At 39.4% G+C, this 23259-nt stretch overlaps 1 protein-coding gene across 1 annotated transcript in view; it reads right to left on the bottom strand.

Annotated features, from left to right (window-relative positions):
- LOC126172711 (KAT8 regulatory NSL complex subunit 3) overlaps positions 1 to 23259 on the bottom strand; it is a 162561-nt gene that overhangs the window by 114353 nt on the left and 24949 nt on the right. The window contains exon 5 of the mRNA XM_049920902.1: positions 13649 to 13910. Coding sequence (XP_049776859.1) covers positions 13649 to 13910 — 262 coding nt within the window. The remainder of the gene's footprint in view (positions 1 to 13648; positions 13911 to 23259) is intronic.

Here is a 23259-nt window from a genome sequence, read left to right on the forward strand (position 1 = left end):
ACTCCTAGCTTATTACCACCAGTAAAGTAATACTGTGAAGAGTTTTGAAAAGTCTTCAGTTATTTTCTTCGATCTTCTGCTTAAGACACCAACGAAAATTGAGTGATACTTAAGACATTTCTCTTAACATGCAAGAGAAAGTTACAGAACTTTGCACCATTATAGCAGGTGATAGCACTATAGTGCTTCATTTCTTCTCAATCTGTGCACAGAATTTTGCTGTAAATTTGTTTTATCAATACCCATGAGAAATGTCAACTTCTTTTACATAACTTTATTCTACAAGAGATTAATCACGCCATTAGACAGGTGCAATAACAACAGTTGCAGAAGGAGAAGAAGAAGAAGAAGAAGAAATAATAATATTAATGTTATTGTATAAGATGTCCATTTAAAATTACTTGTAACGAGTAAGAAACAAAAAGGTGGTGGCCATGGGCTCTAGTTAGAAATCATCCTGGAATACACCTGGAATTAATGGGAAAAATCATGTTAAATCAGAATGATTTAAGGCTGATTGTACAACTGCCGCTGACTGTACAACTGCCGCTGACTGGAGATCAATTTTAACCTTAGTTCAGAAGCTGAATTCAGTTCAGGAATTCATTCTGTTGTACAATACTATACTTGGCTGAATTAGACATGGTTCCATGTTGATATAAAATAGCATGAAACACGCTTGGCAACATTGTGAAAATCAGTTTTCGACACAAGTTTTGTGTCTATACCATATACATTAATTGTAAACAGTAGATACACAGTGTTTATTATTGTTGGTGCCATGTTGTAAAGATGGAGGAAAATAAGAAGAAACTTCTTCACAGGCAAAAATTACTTAATGATTTATTGCTGGAAATCATATTGGGTTACCATAATGACACAATAGAAGGCAAAAAGAAAGATGAAATTACGACAGCCAAAAACGAAAATGTGTGGAAAGTAGTTGCTGCTAACTTTAATTCAAAGAACATAGGAACAAATTGTGACTGATAAAGTTCGAAAATGTGCTAGGACATTATAAACAAAAGGGTCAAGAAAGGATTCACAGATAGCAAGGAATAATTTTATGGTGCACTTTACAATTATTATATTTCACCTTCATTTAATTTCATATGCCATTTAAACTCAGTCTGCCACTCGTGGTCACACGGTAGTGTTCTCGCTTCCAGAGCAAGGGGTCCCGGGTTCGATTCCCGGCGGGCTCAGGGATTTTTGCCTGCCCCGAGATGACTGGGTGTTGTTGTGTCATCATCATCATCGTCATTCATCCACATTACAATCAGAGGAAGGCAACGGCAAACCACCTCCATTAGGACCTTGCCTCATACGGTGGTGCAGGTCTCCCACATCATTCCCCTACACCCACATCATTCCCCTACACTCTATCAAGAAGCATAGGACTTCATTTCCATTTTCCATTTAAACTCAAGTAAAAACAGTATAAAAACTTTTCAAAGTTGAAATGCACAGAACTGGTGACAGTAATTTCATCAGGCCTACTGTTACAGAAAAGTGGACAGAAGCTAACCAAAGCTGAAGCTACAATTTATTCCTATGCCAGGCCCTGTAGTGACGAAGCGGATCTTCATTCTGCAGTTAAATGTGATGGTTTCTACACATTTTAACATGCACAAATTATTTTTTGAGACAAATTTGCTGCATACAGAGTAGTTATTATTTATGTACTTGTTCATATTTTGTTGTAAGACAGATTTAAATAACACAAAAGGCTGTAGATCATTTTCAACATCAGTAAATGAGGAAATTACTTTAACTTTAAAGGAAAATGTTTTTATCCTTGTTGACGACAATGAAAATGAGATAAAATACCAAATATTTACACTGAGCTGGTAAGAATGATAGTGCAAGTTAAGTGTAATAGCAATACACAATGTGTTTTGAATAAAAAAAATATCCTCCAAATACAAGCAGATGTGGAAGAAGCAGTCCAGGATTCTGTTACAGAACTTACAGTATCTTACTTGGGTCCCACAGGGGGTGTGTGAGTTGTCAACACGAAATATTGATTTTACAAATAAATAAATAAAAATAAATAAATAAAATAAAATAAATAGAGTATGTCCAGTAAGAACATAAAATAAAAGCACAGCGCATACTTGTGGAACAAGAAAAAGAATGGTACCACTGAAAGAAGATAGATGAATTAAAGAACTAAATCTAATAGATATGGAAAAGAAAAAGAAGAATCAGGTTTCCAAATTGGCATTTGGTAAATTTATTCAAATTTTTAAACTGCTTTTATCAAAATAGATAAATGCCACGCTCATTGCATTTTGACTCCTATTAGTGTGATTTTCTATTTGTACCAAAATTTCTTTGTAGGCTCCTCTTCTAACATAGTGTCACGTGTTTAAGGCTCCTCATCTAATGCACCAATATCTCACTTGTGCAAGACAAATGCTGTAATGATAATAACTGCTGTGTGATTTAGTTTTATTATGAGTTGTTGTTGTTGTGGTCTTCAGTCCTGAGACTGGTTTGATGCAGCTCTCCATGCTACTCTATCCTGTGCAAGCTTCTTCTCCCAGTACCTACTGCAGCCTACATCCTTCTGAATCTGCTTAGTGTATTATGAGTGCTAAACTTAAACAGCTTGGCAATAAACAATGCCAAAGGTGAAAGCACTGGCAAGTGAAAAAGATTCTACAAACTGGCTGGGTTTTGAACCTGAGATCCTCAAGACACTTCACATTTTTGTGTTAATAACAACTTCTTTATTATTTACTTCTTTACAACTTGTGTTTGCACAAAACAAGAGTGTTGTTTTCTAATGTCAATAGGTTGAAAGCTGACAACTCCACCTGAATTTGAATTGATCCACAAATTTTCACCAGTCAAAACATGATCCTAGTTCATAGTGATATAATCTACCAAGGGGATAGTGCCTACTCGTCATTATCAGTTTTGTTCAAATTTATGATATACAGGGTGAGTCAAAGGTCCTTGGACACCTTCGTAAATTGGAAGATTAAAGGGAAAATTGAAATGTGATGAGGGGAACATAGGTTTGACTTGGGGACCGCAACTTTTGGAGTGAATGTCATCCATGGCCGCCATCTTGAAATCTGCTATTTTGGATTCAAGTCATTTTTTTAAAATGTAAATGGGGGTGTATGACACAGCAAATAACACTCGCTTGAGCTCTGGAATTGAGTGGTGTAATTTGTTTTTGTCTATCTTGTACAATTTAGAAGTTATTAATGTTTGAAGTTGCCTTGGTACCGACTCATGTCTCTCTTTGTTCCAGGTGATCTAAAATGGGTCTGACACGTGAACAGAAGATCGAAATCATCCTTATATCAGGGGAAAGCAGCTACCAAACAATAGCAGCTGACTACAACAGACAGCATGCAGACAGAAAACTGGTATCGCACAGCACGTTGGCTCACATGATCACCAAATTCCGCGAGACGGGCTCTGTTCACGATAGGACACGTAGTGGGCGATCAAGGACTGCCACCAATGAGAAAACTTCAACTGCGGTTGTTGCGTTGTTTGTGAAAAGTCCTAAACGAAGTACCTGTCATGTGGCCCTAGAATGTGGAATAAGCCAAACCTCCGTTGTCTGGATATTGCACACCAATAAGTGGCATCCTTACAAGCTGCAGATGCAACATCGACTTGATGAGGATGACCCTGATCGCTGGTTGAAGTTCTGCCAGTGGGCTACTGAACAACACAAACTGGATCCTTCATTTGCCAAGGGCATACTGTTCAGCAACGAGGTGTATTTCACTTTGAACGGGGAGGTTAATCGACATAATTGTTGATACTGGAGTAACGCAAATCCGAACTGGGTTGCCCCAATTCGAGAACATAGTCCAGCGAAGGTGATGGTGTGGTGTGGCATATGGGACATCTGCATCTTGGGCCATTTTTCATTTACAACACCTTGACTGCACCACAGTATCTGACTTTGCTGCAGGACCTTGTGTTCCCTTCCACACTGAATGTTGACAGCATTTTCCATCTTATTTTCAGTACGATGGAGCCCCTCCACACTATGGAATGGATAGAGGAACAATTGCCAGGGAAGTGGATTGGTCGCTGTGGTCCCGTTGAGTGGCCACCCAGATCTCCTGACTTAACGACCCTTGATTTTTATCTATGGGGACATCTTAAGCAGATAGTGTATGCTGAGAGCATCCGTGATTTGAGAAACCTGGAGGAATGCATACAACATGCCTGTGACCAAATTGCAGGAGACACTCTTCTCCGTGTGCAATCAGAGTGGTTGTGGCGACTACAGTTGTGCATTGCATGGGATGGACAACACATAGAACATGTGATGTAGCAGTCAGTATGAAGGTAATTTCCCAACTTTGAACATTAATAACCTCTAAACTGTACAAGATAGACAAAAACAAATTACACCACTCAATTCCAGAGCTCAGGCGAGTGTTATTTGATGTGTCATACACTACCCTTCCCATTAAAAAAAATGACTTGAATCAAAAAGGTGGATTTCAAGATAGCGGCCATGAATGACATTCACTCCAAAAGTTGCGGCCCCACAACAAACCTATGCTCCGATCACCACATTTCAATTTTCCCTTTAATCTTCCAACTTATGAAGGTGTCCAAGGACTTTTGACTTGCCCTGTATGTTGGGTTTGGGCAAACATGAAAGGGACAAGAGTTTAGAAAAAAAAATAGTGTTCTTTTGGCACAGGTTGGGCAAGGCGTGAGCTATTCATGTTAATCTACTTTGCAGGCACTGGTTGGCACACCAGAAAGAATACAGAATGGTAATCCTAGCGGCACAGGATCGAGTTCCAATGTGGAAACCTTTCGAATTTTCAATATTTTTTTTTTATGTCACTGACACTGCAAATAAACCAAATAATGCTTGATGTTTTGTATTTATTAATATTTTCATAAAAGGCATGAAAAGGAAAACTTGAGATCACAAATAAATTTCTGAGAAAGGATTGTAATTACTGTGTCCATGAGGATTCTGCAAATTACTTTTTGAGAAGGAACTGTAATCAAAGCATAAACAACTTCAAATGCCTACAAGAGAATACCAGTTCTTTTGGACCAAAGACTGAAAAAACAGTGGATGAGAACACAGCAAAATATAGGAATGTTGCCATTATTTCATCAAAATCTGGAAATTTATAACAGCCTTCTTCTGTTGATTGACTTTTGGAGAAAGGTAAATAACTCTACTATTAAACATGAAAATTTCTCAAGATGATGCAAGTTTGCCACCACGCAGTATTAAAGTGATTTCCTCAAATGCACACCGCTGGTGCAACCCTCCAATAGCTATTTTTATCATGAGGAATGAATCTGACCAAAAAGCTTCAATACTTCTCTTATCTCATTGAGACTGAGAAAGAAATGACATCTTAGGTGACTGCACCAAAATAAATTCCACTGTACATCAGCAAAATATCCTTGCCAATGCCTGGCAAGATGGTAAAGTTTGTTCTTCTATAGGAACTTTAAAACAACCATGTAATTGTAGAAATGCAACATTTATAATACATGCAAGATGGTGAGAAAATTACTGCTTCCCCTGTTTTTTAATGACAAATATCACACCAGCATGTGCAAATAAGTATCTAATTTTATGTATAATACTTTTTTAACATGTTACAGTGTCTTCCTGTAAATTTATTTGCAATCCCAAATTTTCCTTTGCCTTTCCTGTTCATGCCTCACATGAAAATATTAATACAACATACTGAGCATTGTTTTAAAAATGGAGAAGAAAAAGAAAAAAAGGGAAGAAGAAGAAATAAAAAAAAGAAAGGAGCTCAACCCCATGACCATCAGATTACCGTTCTGTACTGTTTTGCTGTCACTATGCGAACATACACTGCTCATGCCTCACCCGACCCATGCCAAAAGAATGCTATTTTTTCTGAATGCATGGATTTCTGGAGCTCCCACTCCAGTCATTTTCATTTTTGGCCAATCTCGACAAAATTGGTGATGACGAACAAGTGACCACAGCTCCCTTGTGAGATTAACGTTCACACAATACAGATTTCAGAGTTCAGTTTGATCCAACTTCATTTTCTGTGCTAATCTAATATCATCTGCTTTACACAATCTGCCCTAAATCAGATAACAATCATGAGTCTCCACTACAGTAAAAATAATTCCTAATTTTCCTTCACTGTAGTAAGAGAAAACACCAAAAATCAAAATTAACTGGATTTTAAATATTTCTGTAGAATGCACAAGTTTTCTGAGAGTGAAGCATTTAGTTTGAGCAAGAAAGACACTTCTGCCATTGACCAACTTTGAATTTTCCACAGGCCTTTTGAAAATATATGTATACTTTTCCAATAACAGACAAAGACCATTCCCTTCAAATAGGTTGTTTCTCTTTCTTGTGGCCAAGGAAAGGAAGCAACAGTGCCTTTAAATAAACACATGTTGGCAAAAACATATTCCATGTAGGAGCATCCATGCTTCAATGTCAGGACAAGATTCCTCAGTTTTTTAAGGGCGACGTACATGAGGTTATGGGCTACCTGGAATGCTTCTAAACTAAAAAGATACTCTAGATCAAAATCAGCTGTCAATAATACATGACATCACGGAACAAAACAGTGCAAAATAAACCAGCCTAAGTGTAAAGTCAGCTATCTTATGATTCTGCAGGTCATGAAATGTGCCTTCTATGAAGGCTTCTCTTCTATCATTAAACCAAAAAATATAATGCCTCCCTTTAAGGGGAGGTTTACTATCTTTTGGTTCAAAAATTTGATTATTTAAAAACTGCATTTTTGGATCCATAAAAGTGTTTAGAATCCACCCCCAAAACGGTTTTTCCGAATACAGAACGGAAATATTTGTTATTCGCAGTTGAACAAAAAAATGCACCTGCCTGAAATCAGCCTTTTTCATGCACCAGTTTTTTTCTTTCGGAGGACGAATTATTGTACCGATGCTTGGAAGGAAACACACAAAATTCAAATGAAAGTTTGAATGCGGTTTGTTTGGAAGTGAGCCCCCAAGAATTTGCATTCTGGTGCGAAAACTGTGGAGATTGCGACTTTCCTGGCAATGAGCAGCTTCAACAAAGGGTAGTCAGCAATTATGAAGACCATGACAATGATGGACGTCACCCTAGGACTCTATTCAACGCAGTTCACCAAGCATTCGGACGACCACCAGATACAAGCAGCCGAAAACCGCTTGTCACTGGCCGTACAAGCAGCTCTGGAGCAGCGCAGGATAGCCCAGATCGAGCAGAACACCCTCTATGAGGAAGAGGAAGGACTCGTCTATGGACCCAAAATAGCAGATTTAACGTATGTTGCATAATATCGCATTCATATGTAATCAAAGCTTCAAATATGTTTTTCTCGAAGAGATTTTTTTTGTCGCGAGTTGTAGTAACTTCAATTCTACTGAACTGATTGGCATGATTCTTTGTTTCCGATGAGGCTAACTAAATTGTCTAGGAGTTATACCACTTTTATTCCGACCCATCAACTATAAATGTTTTTACTTGGCCAACAAAGTCGAAAAATCGATGAAAAAAATACCCTATTTTTTCAAATGGCGACCATTTTGTTTCCTATGGTCCAAATAACTTAATCGAGGTACAACTACTAAAGATCTTATATACTTCGCTAACGTCAACTCAATTTTGATGTCAGACGAGCCAGCTGACCTGTGACCTGGAGGTCTACATCGAAATTTTGTTTCGTTCAGATGACACTTCCACCTTTCCTCTTCGACATTTCCGGTCGAAAAAAATTCCGGTTTGTAGAGAAAATATCAATAAACATTTTGACCAAATTTGACATTGATATCTATAACACACTGAGAAAAAAAATCTCAAATAACATGCTTTTTTCGCGCCAAAGATAGTAAACCTCCCCTTAACTTACCTTGCCATATATTGGAGGGAATAGAATGGTCCCTGTAGTAAAATTATATGTGAGAAACTGGATGTATTTTGTTAATGCAACTGAGAGTCAGCCTATGTGAAGTGAACTAGCAGCTGATTCCCTCAAATTTATTATCTGCTTTATCATTCAGTTTATGGCCCCAATTCCTAGTAATTGTAAATTTTTTATCATGGCAGTTTTAGGTGGTTTGGGGGGAGGGGGTGTTTTGATCTAGAGCTGCTTAAGATACTAGTAGATGTCGGACCTGAACTACAGAATTTTATGACACTATCAAACTCAGCAAAAAATTATGCTGCACTCATTAGCAAATGCTTTTTGTACTCCATTTTATAACACACTACCAAGGTGGAGAAGTGCCCCTTGGTGGTTTCAGAGGAAAATAATGAGCACCCAAAAAGAACTGAGTGAATAAAGGTAAACTGTACACAAATCAAAAAGGACAAACTGAGTACCAAGAATCGTCAACAGTGTACGAACAAAACCTGAATAGCAAGCCAAGAGAAATAACAAAAATACTGCATGTGAGTAGTAATGTCGGGAACCAAATACATCAATACAGCTGCTCAAGGAACATGAGCACACTTCCCTAGTTGCCTAAACTGCCAAAAGGTCTCACCAATGGACACCGTGTCCAAGCCACCAACAGTGTGGCCATGAAATCATACACCTTTGGATGGCCAACATGGGTACGTGCATCTCAATATCGATATCTGAATCCGGCAATGCTACTGAGTCCTCATTACTATGTGCTGTGTATTGCTCATTACTTTCTTTTCTATTTTGAAGTGAGTGGAGAGACTAACCTTGGTCCTTGGCAGAGGTTGAGAAAAACCGGTGACTATCTAGAGGATATGGACTACTCATAGTTTCTACAATGGTTTAAAAATTTGTTGCTCCAGTTCAGTGTTCCGACAGTGTTTGTGATGGACAATGCACCATACCATACCCTGATTTCAGAAAAAAACTCCAACCATTAGTGACTGTAAAGAAACTACGGTGCAGTCGTTGCAAGCGAGAGACATTGCTGCAGACATCAGCACAACAAAGCTGTTGTTATACTCGGTCATAAAACAAAATAAGCCTGTGACACCTGAATATGTGTAGATGAAATTGCAAGCAAACAGGGTCACTTGGTAATTAGGCTATTGCATTATCACTGCCATTTTAATCAAACTGAACTGGTTTGGAGTGAAGTCAAGGCATACATTAGAAGTAACAACAAGACTTTTGCTATAACAAGTGGAAATATAGCTACGTGAAGGTCTTGCCACTGTAGATGCTACCTCTTGGAGGAAGAAAGTAGACCATGTAACTAAACTCATAAGAGAAGCACAGACTACAGACGGGATTATAAATGAAAACTAACAATTAATGATTTCTCTTGATGATGATGATGATGATGATGATGTGATAAAGATGGTGAAGACAATGGCTTTCGTGCAGATTCCAATGATAGTGAAGGAGAACTGGATGTAACTGTGCCACTGACATCATAAATTGGTGAATGTAAATGTGTACAGAATTAATTCTTTCCCTCTTCAATCGAGTAGGCTATGCATGTTTCGCTTTATTTCTTTCTATGAGAGTGGATAGCAGTGTTCTTTGGTATGCTTAGGTTTACATTATTAAACGGCATTTTACATGCAACTATTATTACCATTAACTTCGAGTGTTTTTATTTCCCGGTTTCGTATACTATCAAATGCTTAGTCTCCATCGTTGTTCTCTCCGTTGTTAGAAAAATGTACTTTGTTGTACTTATGTACATACCTTGACTGTAGCTTACATTTACAAAATGTACTTTGAGGCTGTGGGTGTGTGCGGTGGCATCTATTGCAACCTCGCAATTGCAGTATAGCCAACTACACGCGACTGTCAAGTGACATGTTTCACCGGCCCCTGTATAGGCAGGAATAGAAAAGGTGGATCTAGCGATCAAACTGCAAATCTCCTTTGTTGCATGAGTCAGTTGGTGGCAAGCAGGCAAAGAGTGTGCATCTTGTGAACTGAAGGAGATGAGAAGAACTCCAAAATTATATAATACAGCCTCGGTTGCTCAAGTAAGACAGCTTATTATTTACAGAATACTTTGGTTAGCTCTTTACTATGAAAATCCAATACCAAGAAGAGAATTTTCAGAACGTGTTGCACAGGAAGAGCCATGGATACTTTTGTCACCTTTTTTGATTAGCACAGGATATTGACATTGCCACCACATTCAGCTGAAAATATCAGTTGAGTGCTGCATCACTGCATGGACCACTTATGTGGTTTCATTTACAATAATGATTTTCTGTTTTGTAAACTTTGTGTTGAGCCACCATATTTTATCCTTAGTCATTTACCTAGACAGGGTCCTATCCCAAGTGCTGAATAGCATGTTTTACTGAACTGAAAAGCAATTATTTTCCTCAACAAATTACTTAGTGAGCGTAAGTTTTGGAATACCCCACTTAGTTTTCCAAAATGCACAACTGAAGTATTCAGTTCAAAGATTCTTTTTCTTGAAATAATAGTGCTTACAGTTTCATGTGTTGTGTAGTTAACAGTGTTTCCCATATTGTGTTATGACTCTAGTGTTCAACCTCATTCTAAATCTACCAATAAATTATTTTCTGAGTCCCTATGCAAATTGTTGAGCCAAATTTAGATGTCATGTTACAATAACACCAACCAAGAATAAGCAACTGGCTATAATTATTCAAACTATACTAGATTCAGGTGTCACATATTCCATTTGAGCTAATTAATACAAGGTAAGGAATATTCCTTGAGAATACAGATAATAATCAGTACAAAAGATGCAATTACTTCATAAGTATTTCAATAGTAGTAATTTCCAATAATTAAACTAACAAAAGAACCTGTTGTCCATATCAGTAGTGCTCCACCATTAGTAATCATTTACCTATAAATAGATTCCTACTTTAAAGTACAGACAGTAAGTGTTACTGAGAGCCAGTTGTTGTCTAATACTCCTCCTGTGTAGTTCAAGTCAATTCACTGGTACACTACTTGCTAAACTGTGCCACTCACTTTTATCATATCAGCAAAACAGAAGTTTAGTATCAAGTAAAGCTAATCCACATTGTTAACTTTCTTTATGAACCAATCATAGTACAGGGTACAACTTTGCCTAATTAGGCTGGCAAACATCCCTTTTCACATAAGTTACTAATTGAACCTTTGTTCAATTCCCATTTGCCTTGCTACTGATTTCTTTCAAAAGAAACTTTTAGGAAAACAAAATTAGTCTGATACCTTTCCACTGCCCACAGTCACAGTCACAGTCACAAGAATCCTTTCACAGGAATGGCATTAACGACATAGTATTAACATAATAGCAGCCAATAGTGCTAAACACTCCTCTCCCCTTAGGAAGTTTAAGTTCTCGTTTGTTTACAGTCCAGCTGACTGTCAAGACGCAGTGTTTGCAACCTAATTACAGTTGTACAGTCATCAAATACAACACACCTGGAGCTACCAGGTGCAGCCTCCGATAAGAGATGCAAGTATAACCACTGTATCATTATTCTGTTTTCTTCCCAATCACTTGCAAGCTGGCAACCGATGTGTTCCCTCCACAATAACTGCAAGACCCATGTTACTCACCCACCTTAAATTTTTAATACAAAACTATGCTCTTTGCATATGGTTTTGCAGAATCATTCTGAATATTTCTATTTACCTTCACACTGGAGTAACCAAGTGGGACAAGTGATGATTAAATGTCACATTTCATGCAAATAGCAAATTTTGTAGCAGATGAAAATAATTCAGTTAGCTTCAGTTTCTGTGAGCAAGCCACAATGCACCCTGCGTGATGAAATGAGGGAACAGCCGGGTCGGGTCAGTTCATAGTGGCCCCCACGGTCGGCCCAAGAGAAAGCCAGTGGACATTCCACCCTCAGCCGACGGCAGGCTTTGTACAGGATGGGGGGTGGGGTGGTGCCCTAATCCTGCACTGTAAAACTGGAAGCTGCAATTTCTCCACTATCTGGAAAGCTGCCCAGATTCAGTTTTTTGCGGCCAAGGTACCGTATTTACACAAAAGATGGGTCTGGCGCTGCTACGGCTGTTGTTGGTGAGGTGCACCTCTTATAAGCCCGTCACACCCCTGCTCTTGGCATGGGATTCTGCAGAAACATTCCATTGGTTCCATTAGCAACGCAGAAGCCTTGGGAACATTTCAACTTAAAATGCCTCCTAAAAGCCAGCCACTGGCTGAAATTGTATGACGTGGGGTGATGATTTCTGCGCACGCAATATTTGAAGGGAAGACAGAGGATTGGCAGAAATTTTGTTGCAAGATAATGATTGGGCAGCCACTAGTGCAGAGTAGGAGAAACTGATGCTTCCCTGTATCTGACAAATGAGGATTCACATTCTGACTGCTTTAGTGAGCAGTTGTAGTACTCTGCATTATCTGCTACGGAATACGGAGATAGAAGTTTTACCTAGGAACACATTGTTTACCACAATTGCATATCATCGCAGTTACAGTTCCGTCGGTCATCTACATAGCAACCCATCAAGCAATGCAGGCATTAGACACCAACACCGGGTATAGCTGCAGTTATCACTAGTAAATATATCAGCCTTGCTCCATCTTGTTAGAGTGGTAGGTGTCGCAACATTTGATTACCAGTTCACACCATTCGTGATCGCCACTTTACTCATTCCCCCCCGCCCCCAATAGACTTGTGATATGATACACACAGAATTTTGTGAAGTCCACTTGGCAGGGAGGATGTCAGCTGTCATAAAAGTTATTTCAAAGTTTACTGTATAGATTTTAACTGTTCTCTTCTTACCACTTTTGGAAAACTTTTAATAACAATCTAATAAATTGGTCTTTGCTGAACTGAATAAATTCAATAATTATTCTGGTCCATACAGCAGTTATCTGTTCAGAATATCCGTTCATTGGCTCATACCAATCATTAATTTTGGAGGGTTGTAAAAAAAAAAAAAGTAAAGATTTACATAATCTTATATGAGGAAACTGGTCACACTCAAGTTAGTTGCATAGGAGAGTGAAGACAGCAATGTCAGATAGTGCATTGTGCAATTAAATATGCTCCTCTCTTGGGTTAATTCTTTGAATTTTGAGCCTAAATTGTAATCATTTGCATAGTAAATTTTAACTTTATTTTGATGACTCAGTGCCCAGTTCCCACACTAACTGACATTTTCTCCCTCTACACACATTAACCTATGGCATTAGCTTTCCTTTTGGTACAATAAGAAGTTAGTAAGATAAAATGCAGTGTTTACAAGACAAGAAACAAAAACTTTTTAATCAGGAGCTGTGTAAGAAAATCAATGAATGAACTGTAAGGCTGCCACACAGGCAACATGCACATTCATCTCTTTCAATTTATTTTTTATTTCCTCTTAAGACCTCAAAAGAATTCTATAGGTTTGAAAAACTGGAACATTGGTATTAAGTTCATTATAATTGTCTGAATTAATCATATTAAGCAATTAGTACACTTAACAGCGCAGAAATCAGCTGTTGAAGTCTTGGCAGGAGCTGAACATTTTCTTGTATGTTTTTATAGGGTGCATGCTTTCACTATCTTATTTACAAATATACATATAAATTTCTATGAACAATGCCATCATATGATTAGCACCTGCTTAACTTGACAAACAGCTCAAATCTCAGCTCTGGCCATTATGTGTGCTGTCAACTGCAGTTATTAACACAGCACATAAGCAAATCTGAAAATTTAAAGTATTACCTGTAATGCATCTAAGTAAGCTGCTAGGTATGCATTGCTAAGTGTGTCTACAAGTGTTGTGTGAAGCCACTGCACAAGACGCATTTCCCAGTTTACACTGGCCAGCAACTGTCGCAGTCGTCGAGCTGTTGTGTCTGCAACTATACGCCGCTTTGCAGCTTCTGACGGTGATCCCTCACACAGAAGCCGTGACAGCCGATCTTGATTTAGAGCACGAACAGCCTTGCTGAACAATCGTATCTGCTGTGCTGTCCAATTACTTCTACAAATATAAACAAATAATACTTACTGAAACTTCTTTTTGCAGGCATTTAGAATACTGCAATGCAATAGAAAAGCATGAAACATAATAACTAGAAAACATTAATGTTGCTTATTATTTATTTCACCAACAGACAATGTTTCCTTCACACTATTGTTTTCCCATCCAATTACCGTGTAGGCTTGTATTGTATTGTATTGTATGTTAACCGGCGACCTAGAAACGATAGAGAGGCTCCGTCCCCGCCGCAGCCACAGTGGTCCACAATGACTACCGCAGTCCACTTCACCCCTCCGCCTCCCCACACCGAACCCAGGGTTATTGTGTGGTCCGGCCCCCGGTGGACCCCCCAGAGAACATCTCACACCAGACGAGTGTAACCCCTATGTTTGCGTGGTAGAGTAATGGTGGCGTACGTGTACGTGGAGAACTTGTTTGCGCAGCAATCGCCGACATGGAGTAACTGAGGCGGAATAAGGGGAACCAGCCTGCATTCACCGGGGCAGATGGAAAACCGCCTAAAAACCATCCACAGACTGCCCGGTTCACCGCACCTCGACACAAATCCACCGGGCAGATTCGTGCTGGGGACCAGGTGTTCCTCCCCGCCCAGAAAGCCGTGCGTTAGACCACACGGCCAACCGGGCAAGCTCTTTGTAGGCTTACTTCCATCTCCTTGCCATCCTCAAAGTAAGTGCTTCCCCATTTCCAGTTCTTTTTTAGGAGTGGCTTACTTGCTGGCCAAAATAGGTACACATTAGAATTGGAGTGGAAATGACACAAAGCGATACAGCCTGCCAATCACTAGTGGATATACTCTCCAACATCCATATTTGGAGTATAGAGAATAGATTCATCCATCAGATCCAATTTAAACTCAGTAGCATCAGGACAGAAAAGTAAGTTATCATCTTTTATCTCTCTCTTTTCTTCATTTCATACATCCATCCAATTCGATGCATTGTTGGGGTTATTTTCAGTTATCAGTTTTCACATTATATATGAAATACAAAAATAAGACTTGGAGAAATGCAAAAGACATTTAGTACTGGTGCAACGACTAAAATATAGCAATAAATGTATTTTTAGAGAACTGTTGTGAGGAATGAGTATGACAACCTGCTTCTGATGGTAAACTTTGATTCCTAGCAACAAATGAGGTGGGAGATTATGTCAAGGACATACACAACACTTGAGAATGTTGAAGGAAATATACCAATAAGTATGGGCTGTGGTGCAAAAGAATGAGGCAAATGACCACCTACTGTGGTTTAATAATAATGCTAGGAAGTTATAGTAAAGTAGCAAGTGCATGAGTAGAGAATTGTTTGTAAGAGATAATAAAGAGGGAATGGCCAGTAGTGTAAAAGAGAATTTTAAGATACTTGCAGAAAACTTTCATGACTGGCTGAATTGCGAACCACCTGAAGACTAGCTGGAATTGGAATCATACACAGAGGGGGGATGAAGAGTCACAACTTCAACCAGAATTAATGCTGCACAAGCCATAAGCTAATTAAAGAATAATAAGGTAACTGAAGAATATAGGATAAAAGCCAAGATGATGAAACAGGGAGACTGAAAGGCAGTCTAGACATGATCAATGTTATCTGCCAGATTTGGTGGATGTAGAAGCTACCAGAAGAACGAAAGAATGCTATCATAGTGCCAATACATAAGAAGGGAGACAAGATGAATGCAAACAACTGAAGACAAACATCGCTGCTACATGTCAGCAATAAGATGCTGCCGAAATTATACCTGAAGAGAGTGAATAACAGACTGTAAGTACAACTGGAGACTCTCAAAATAGGATTTAGGAAGGGGAGAGGATTCAACAGGATTCTCACAGAACAAGAAAGATAGCAGTAACTTTAGTAGATTCCACAAAGGCCTATGACTTCATCAAAAGGCATTCTCTTGGAAGGATTTTGAAGAACAGGGGACTAAACAGCACTACTAAAGAACCAATAACAGAAATTCTGATAAACACAAAGACAAGAGTAAGATTCAGAGGAACACTACTGGAAGATTTTTAGATCAAGACCTGTGTCAGATAGGGAGACGGATTGTCACAAATTTTATTCGACATAGTGGTGTACAAAGTGATCAGACAGTGGAGAGCAATAAATGAGAAAATGGGAACATAAGGACCGATAGGGAAAGGGGGGGGGGGGGGGGGCAGAAGGATAATAGGGTCCAAGCAGACTGCCAAGACTTGTGAAAAATAAAGTGATTAGGAGACAGAAGAAGAAGAAGAAGAAGAAGAAGAAGAAGAAGAAGAAATGGTGGAACTGATGATCACCTACGAGACACAAACAATGATTACCACTGAGGATTGGAAAACACCAGAATACATCATACAAAATGTGGATACATTTAAATATCTGGGGCATATATGAGGGACATTTCAAAAGTCCTGGACACTGCATATCCACAACTGCTAAGGTGTGTGATCAAGTTGAAACTCAACTCAAGTCAGCTGTCAGCAAGACTTCAGGCTTTAAGGTTGTATATTTGTTTGCTGGCTCACGTGGCTGTGTCATGAGTAATTCAGTTTTAAAATATAAGCTGAAACTGAGTCAGATCAGATTACACGTAGTGACCAGCATTTCTACATCAAAATTGAATCCCTATGTGGAAAGAAGTCAATGAAAATTTACAATGCTTTTAAAGAGATGTGAGTGAATAGGGTAGCGGATCGCAGTACAGTATCACGGTGGTCTCCTCGTTTCTGTGAAGGTCGAATAAGCACTGGGACAACCCAAGAAGTGTAAGCTCATCAACTGTTATTGTTAATGACACAGAGATCGAAAAAAAAAATAAAATAAAATAAAATATAAAAAGTGAGGAAACTGCACATGAAATGGGAATGTTTGTCATTTCAGTTTAAATAATCATAATTGAAAAGTTAAGATGACAAAATTTGCTTCCAGATGGGTTCTGCATGATATGTGTGAAGAGCAGAAAGCAGCTCACAAAAGATTCACAGAACTGCTTCAGTGTTATCAAACAGAAGAACAGTTTCTGAAAAGGATTGTTGCACTTGATGAAACTGGGCTATAAGATTTTCAGCCAGAACTGAAGTCTCTGTTGCCACAATGGAAAAGTTCCAATTCTTGACACGGAGTCAGAGCTACAAACAGAGGACATTTGTAACAGGTGTGTACCACAACTTATTTCGGTAAAACATTTTGCACCTGAAAATTCATCAAAGAAGGCCTGACATGCTTGCACATGGTGTCCTCATTTTGCACAGTAATGCAATACCACATATTGCCCAACCATTGAGAGAGAGACGATCAAAAACTCTGGATTGGAAACACTTCCCCACCAACTATAAGGTCCTAATATGAGCCCACAAGACTGAGTTATTTCCCCAACTGAAGGGACAACTCCATGGAAAAGGTTTTGATACAACTGATAAAGCTTCCAGTGAGATGACCCGAGTAATCAGACAGCTCAACACTGAAGGTGTCCTATCTGGGATACAGACATTGCGAAGACATTGCAAAGTTGTCATAAGCAAGAATGGAGATTGTATTAAAGACCTGAAAAGGTATTTTGTAAAATAAATTATTTTTTTCATTTCTGCCTTCAGTGTGCAGAACTTTTGAAATGACCCTCCTATAACAAGAAGTAACAGGGTCACTGGCAGAAAAACACACAGGGTAAAAGACAAGGAATGCTTTCTTTATGAACAACGATATATATAAGCAAAATAATGTAGCTACAGAGACAAAATCCAGATAAAAAAGGCAATGTTGAGGAGACAAGAACACTGGGAAAATATGGTATAGCACAACTAGAAAAAGAAGAGAAAAAAATATTGGGGAAAATAGTGGGTCCTAAAAGAGGTGGTGAGAAATGGATGCAAAAACTTAAGGAAGAACTGTACCACAGAATGAGGACTATTAGCAGGAGAAATCAAACTATGAAGGTCTCAGTTTGTAGGACATGTGAGCAGGGTGAATATGGATACAATGATGAAAAGAGTAGGGGAAACAATTAGGATGACAAGAGGAAAGGCAGGAACAAAGTGTGTTGTTGAAAGCAGGAAGGATTAGTCTGAACTGGTGATTGAAGTGGAAGGCAAAGAAAATTGGAGAAGCAAAAACACACCAGCCAATACGCCAAAAAGCAAAACAGCAATGACAGAGAAGAATACAGGAAAAGGATAGAGCGAGTCATCAGTGGAGCAGACAAGAGGATACTGATGATCTTGGGAAAAGTGCAAGAGAACAGAAGAGTGTTGTTTGGGATTAAGGGATTGAACTGTGAGGTGATTAGTTCCTCGGTCAAGAGTGAGAGCATCTGGATGGGCTCAGATACTGAAAGTATGTAGGAGTGGTAAAATTGAAGCATTAAAGGTAGTATTGACATCACAGCTACGAAATGATTTATGGGGAAATAAAACATATGTATGAGGTGCTACAAAAATTATCTGAGGATTTCACTGTACTGGTCAAACTACCTGGAATACAACATTCTGCCACTAGATGTCTCAATGTACAGGTCTTAGTTGCTGCAGCACAAAGTTGTATCATCTTAGGCACACACAGTGAGAGTTTTGGTCATGCATGTCATGACATGTTTCAGCACTTCTGTGACTGTTAAACGGACAACGCTAAGGAGCAAAGGATTTGCACCAAATTCTGTTTCAAGTTGAGGAAAACTCCAACTCAAACCCACCACATGCTGACAGAGGCATTTGGTGAGATTGCAGTGAGATAAGCAAGAACATCTGAGTGGTTCAAACACTTCGAGGAAGGCCGAAGAAACTGTGGAAGATGACAAAAATTCCGGTTGACCGGCAACATGAACCACAATGAAAATGATCCTGAAACTGCATGACGTGATTCATGGAGACCAAAGTTTGACAATTCACAATGTTTGTAACTGACTTGTGCTGTCATACAGCATTCATCAACAAATTCTAGACAATGAACTGAACATGAGATGAACAGCAGCAAAGTTTGTCCCTCGCCTTCTCAGCATTGATCAACAAAATCTCAGGATTCAGATGTGCACTGAGTTGCAACAAAGAGTTCGAGTGTGTCCAAAATTCTTATCCAGAGTCATAAAAGGTGATGAATCTTGGCTCTATGGTTATGAACCTCAAACAAAGCAGCAATCATCACAATGGAAAACACCAACTTTTCTAAGATCGAGGAAAGCTCAAGAAGATCACAGCAGCTTGAAGTTAATGCAGTAATTTTTTTCGACATTTGGGGAATAGAGCATAAGGAGTTTGTTCCACTTAGTCCGACTGTCAACAGGCAGTTTGAGGTGACTAAGGGAAAACATTCAGCACAAAAGGACAGAGTTGTGGAAAAAGAAAAACTGGTTGGTGCACCATGACAATGAACCAGCGCACACTTCTTCACTTGTGAAGGGATTCCTGGTCAAAAACAACATTGCAATGGTTTCCAATCTCCCTACCCAGCAGAGCTAGCCCCATGTGATTTCTACCTGTTCCTGAAGATGAAAATCACACTGAAAGGATGAGATTTTGACTCCAATGAATACATCCAAGTGGAATCACAATGAGTCTTTTCACCCTGCAGACTTCCAGGAGTGCTTCCAAAAATTGGAACAACACTAGGATTATTGTATATATGCCAGAGGTTACTACTTTGTAGGTGACAGAAGACATTAGGACATACGTATAGTTTTCTGATTTTTAAAATGAAATTCTTGGATATTTTGAGTAGCATCTCCTAGATTAGGTTGGTATATAAGACAGAGCAGATGAGACATTCCCCAAGGCTCATCTGTGGCAAGAGAAAGCCCTCCTGCATCTAGTCACAACCAATCTGATTAAGGGCAAAGACAGTTACAGAGTTAACAATGCCTCTCAGTCAAGAGATTCAGAACAGTAAAAGAAAGAAAAACTAAAATAAATATGAAATACTAACCTTGAAGACTGGTCTTTTCTAAGCCTATGTTACCCTTTAAGTTGTATCAAACACAAATGTGCCAGTACAATTTTAAATGATGGCATAAATGGCTGGTCTTCTGGGCCTGAAATTGTTAAGTTTTGAAAGAGTCGAATTCTCCCTGATTTGAGAAACTCATCACACATTCTCAAACATAACATAATTTGTCTTGCATAAAAGGAAATTTGTTATGAAAGTAGCGCTTCTGAAACCACCATTCAAAATATTTTCGTGGGACCTGTTACAAATGAAAACAGCTGTAACATCATGCTCATCAAAAGCAGTTTGTTGTTATAAAGAATTACTTAAATCTTCATCCTAAAGCCTTTGACACATTTTGTTATCGGCAGACGCTTGTATGTGCACTGTGTTTTGTTGGTGTAAATACTGCACTTTCTTTGAAACTTAAGTTTTATTTTGGGTGTTATTCTCACATTATGTTTTATTGCTGCAGTATTATTCTGCATTAGCAGACTGAAGTCAAATTTTCTGTTTGAGTATCTGTTCTTACCAGCCAAAAATTAAATTGAAAACGAAAATAATGAAAAATTCCCATAATCCTAAAAATCCCCAGTTTTTCCCAGTTGTCCCAGGGTGTATGCACCTTGTAAATGCAATTAAAACAGAGTAAGAGAGGGATGACAGAGGCAGCTGCCAGAGGAGTAAGAGTTGGGAGGTCCCCCACAGCCAGCATGTGACAGGAGACACCGTAATCTCAACATTCCCACCCCAAAGGGAGTTTAAAATGTTATACCTGAGAATAAAAACAACCTTAAAGGAGAAAAAAAAAGTACAACCACTCGTGAAACTGAGAAGACCATGCTTAACTTCGAGAGCGAGGAGGAGGGGACATTCTGCCATGGTACGATCTCTATATGTAAGGCTCTGCAACCATGATGCTCATTATATGAAGTAAAATTACAAGCTAGCTAGCCTGGTATGTTGAATGCGGAGAGAACTAGGACAAAGGATTTCTTCCAGGAAGAATGGAGGATGCAGCACCATGCAGCAGTAATCTCCTTAATAATGCAGAGTTTATTAGAGGGGGCACTAGCCAACCAGAAGTTGTCCATCCCCATGTGAGGAGAGGTGTTACTTGCACCCGCACATCTGCACATGGGATCATCAAAGTGAATGTTAGGTGGCTTAACTGCTTCTCTTGCCAAATTGTCAGTCATTTTATTCCCTGGGTTACCCATATGACTTGGGACCTAGACAAAGACAACTCAGCTGGCAACATGACTAAGATTAGAGAGAAAGTCATGAATAGCAGATTTCATAAGGTGAGTAACATTGATAAATGCCCTACAGACTGCTCATTAAGTCACTGCAAATTAAAACACACTCAAGGGAGATCTATATGATAAAACACACAGCTCTGTTAATGGCAATTAGTTCCACTTGACTGGTGGAAGATGTAAATGCATATTCCATCTTACCCATGGTTTTAGACCCAATAGTGTAAATCACAGCAGCATACTGATACTCCTGACGAACCAAGACAAAAAGGTGCCAAAAAGTCATGGACGTCACTGAAACTTTGGAACTTGAAATATATCAAACCTAGTTCATGGTCTGGATAGTAACAGGAGAGGTGACACAAGTACTGGTAGAGAGCCTCAAGATGCATTCCAACTGGGAATACCACAACTGGGGTAGGTGTCATGGGGTCGAAGCCACTGGTACGCAAATACAATGTGATAAATTGGAATATTAGGAAACTGTCAGGACGGTAATGATAAATGAGCAAGAGTTGGCACCACTGGAACCAAAGGGGGAAGATTCCAGCTTCAGCTTCAGACACTGTCTTAGGTCTAGTCCCGAAAGGCAGTCAGTCTCACTCCACGATGACAGGCTGGATCCAACAATTTCAAAGCTGAAGATGACACTGAGCCACAAGTCTGGCAACCATAGTCCAACTGCGACAAAAGCAGGTCACAGTAAATATGGAGGAGAGTAGTGCAATCTACACCCAAAGTGTTGTTGGTAAGGAAGCAGTGTGTTAAGCTTCCACATACAATTAAGTCTGTAGCTGATGAACATGGGGGCAGCCAAGTTAAGAGTTCTGAGTCAGGGTGGAACACAACGCACTAACCGAAATGCATTACTCCATTTTCGCAGGAGAGAACTGAAAACCATGGGAAAGGGTCCAAGCAGAGGTCCTTTGGAAAACATTCCCTGATGCTGGTTTTCAGCCAAGGCAACAAAATGGGTGCTATACCAAAAGCAAAAAGTCATCAGAATAAAACACGGGGGTGACCAGTGGCCTAATGGAGATACCCAGTCAATTGATGGGAGATGATAATTACTGTACAACTCAGCAAGGAGCCCAGTTGTATGCTGTTTTCTTGGATCCATGGGGGAGCTGAGTGATGTACCAGCTCTAACCCAAAACAACTGGCAGGTAATAAGTGATTAATAAAAATTGGTAGTAAGCTTCAACTGCCCCAATGATGAAGAGTACAATGAGATGTTGGTGTTTAGAAAACATCTGCCAGTCTGCCTTTTTTCAACTTGACCACATGGTCAGCTGTGGATTAGCCCTCCCGGAAATCACACTGATAGGGAGATGAAAGGCCCCAAGATTCAAGAACTCGGCATAACTGGTGGACAACCACCCTTTCAAGCAGTTTCCAAATAACATTGGTGAGGCTAATTGGACACTAGCTGTCAATGGATGATGGGTTTTTGCCTGGCTTAAGGACTGGTATGACAATACTATATCGCCATTGCAAAGGAAAGACACCTACGAGCCAAATACAATTGAACCGTCTGAGCAGATGAAGCTTTGGATAACATTCAGAGGTTGAATCATCTGATTATGCATCAAGTCAGAGCCTGGGGCCGTAACATGTGACAAGGAAAGAGCCTGAAGCAGTTCCCAGTCAGTGAACAGTTCATTATATAATTTGGCATGGCAGGAATGATAATATGGAAATGTCTTCAACTTTCTGCTTACGCATACAAATGAAGCTGGGAAGACGATGACATGGATGTTGTCACAAACTGGTCTGAAAGGTGTACAGCAAGGAACAATGCATTAATACAAAGATGTCACCCTGCAGGAAGTGACCCAGAACAGTAGTTGATCTTTGGCAGCCCAGAAGAAAAACATCAAACCAGAAGACTATGGAGCTTAGCCAACACCTAGGATGATGAGGCATATTGTCCCACGAAGGAGATGTAGCACTCTTAGCATTCCCCATTACTGTGTCTTATTAAATGGCAAGCTTTAGCATGAACTAACTTTTAAGGGATGTTGCTTGAAATGTTGCAGGGTTATTCAGCAATACTGAACATCTGTTGCTATGTCGTTGGTCCACCATGGCAGCAGATGGCAGTAGAGGGATTTGTAGAAAGGGGAACAACAGTTTCAGTAGTGCAGCCGATTGTGTCAAAAAAACGTACAC

The sequence above is a fragment of the Schistocerca cancellata genome, chromosome 1 (genome assembly GCF_023864275.1).
Source record: "Schistocerca cancellata isolate TAMUIC-IGC-003103 chromosome 1, iqSchCanc2.1, whole genome shotgun sequence".
Classification (NCBI taxonomy): domain Eukaryota; kingdom Metazoa; phylum Arthropoda; class Insecta; order Orthoptera; family Acrididae; genus Schistocerca; species Schistocerca cancellata.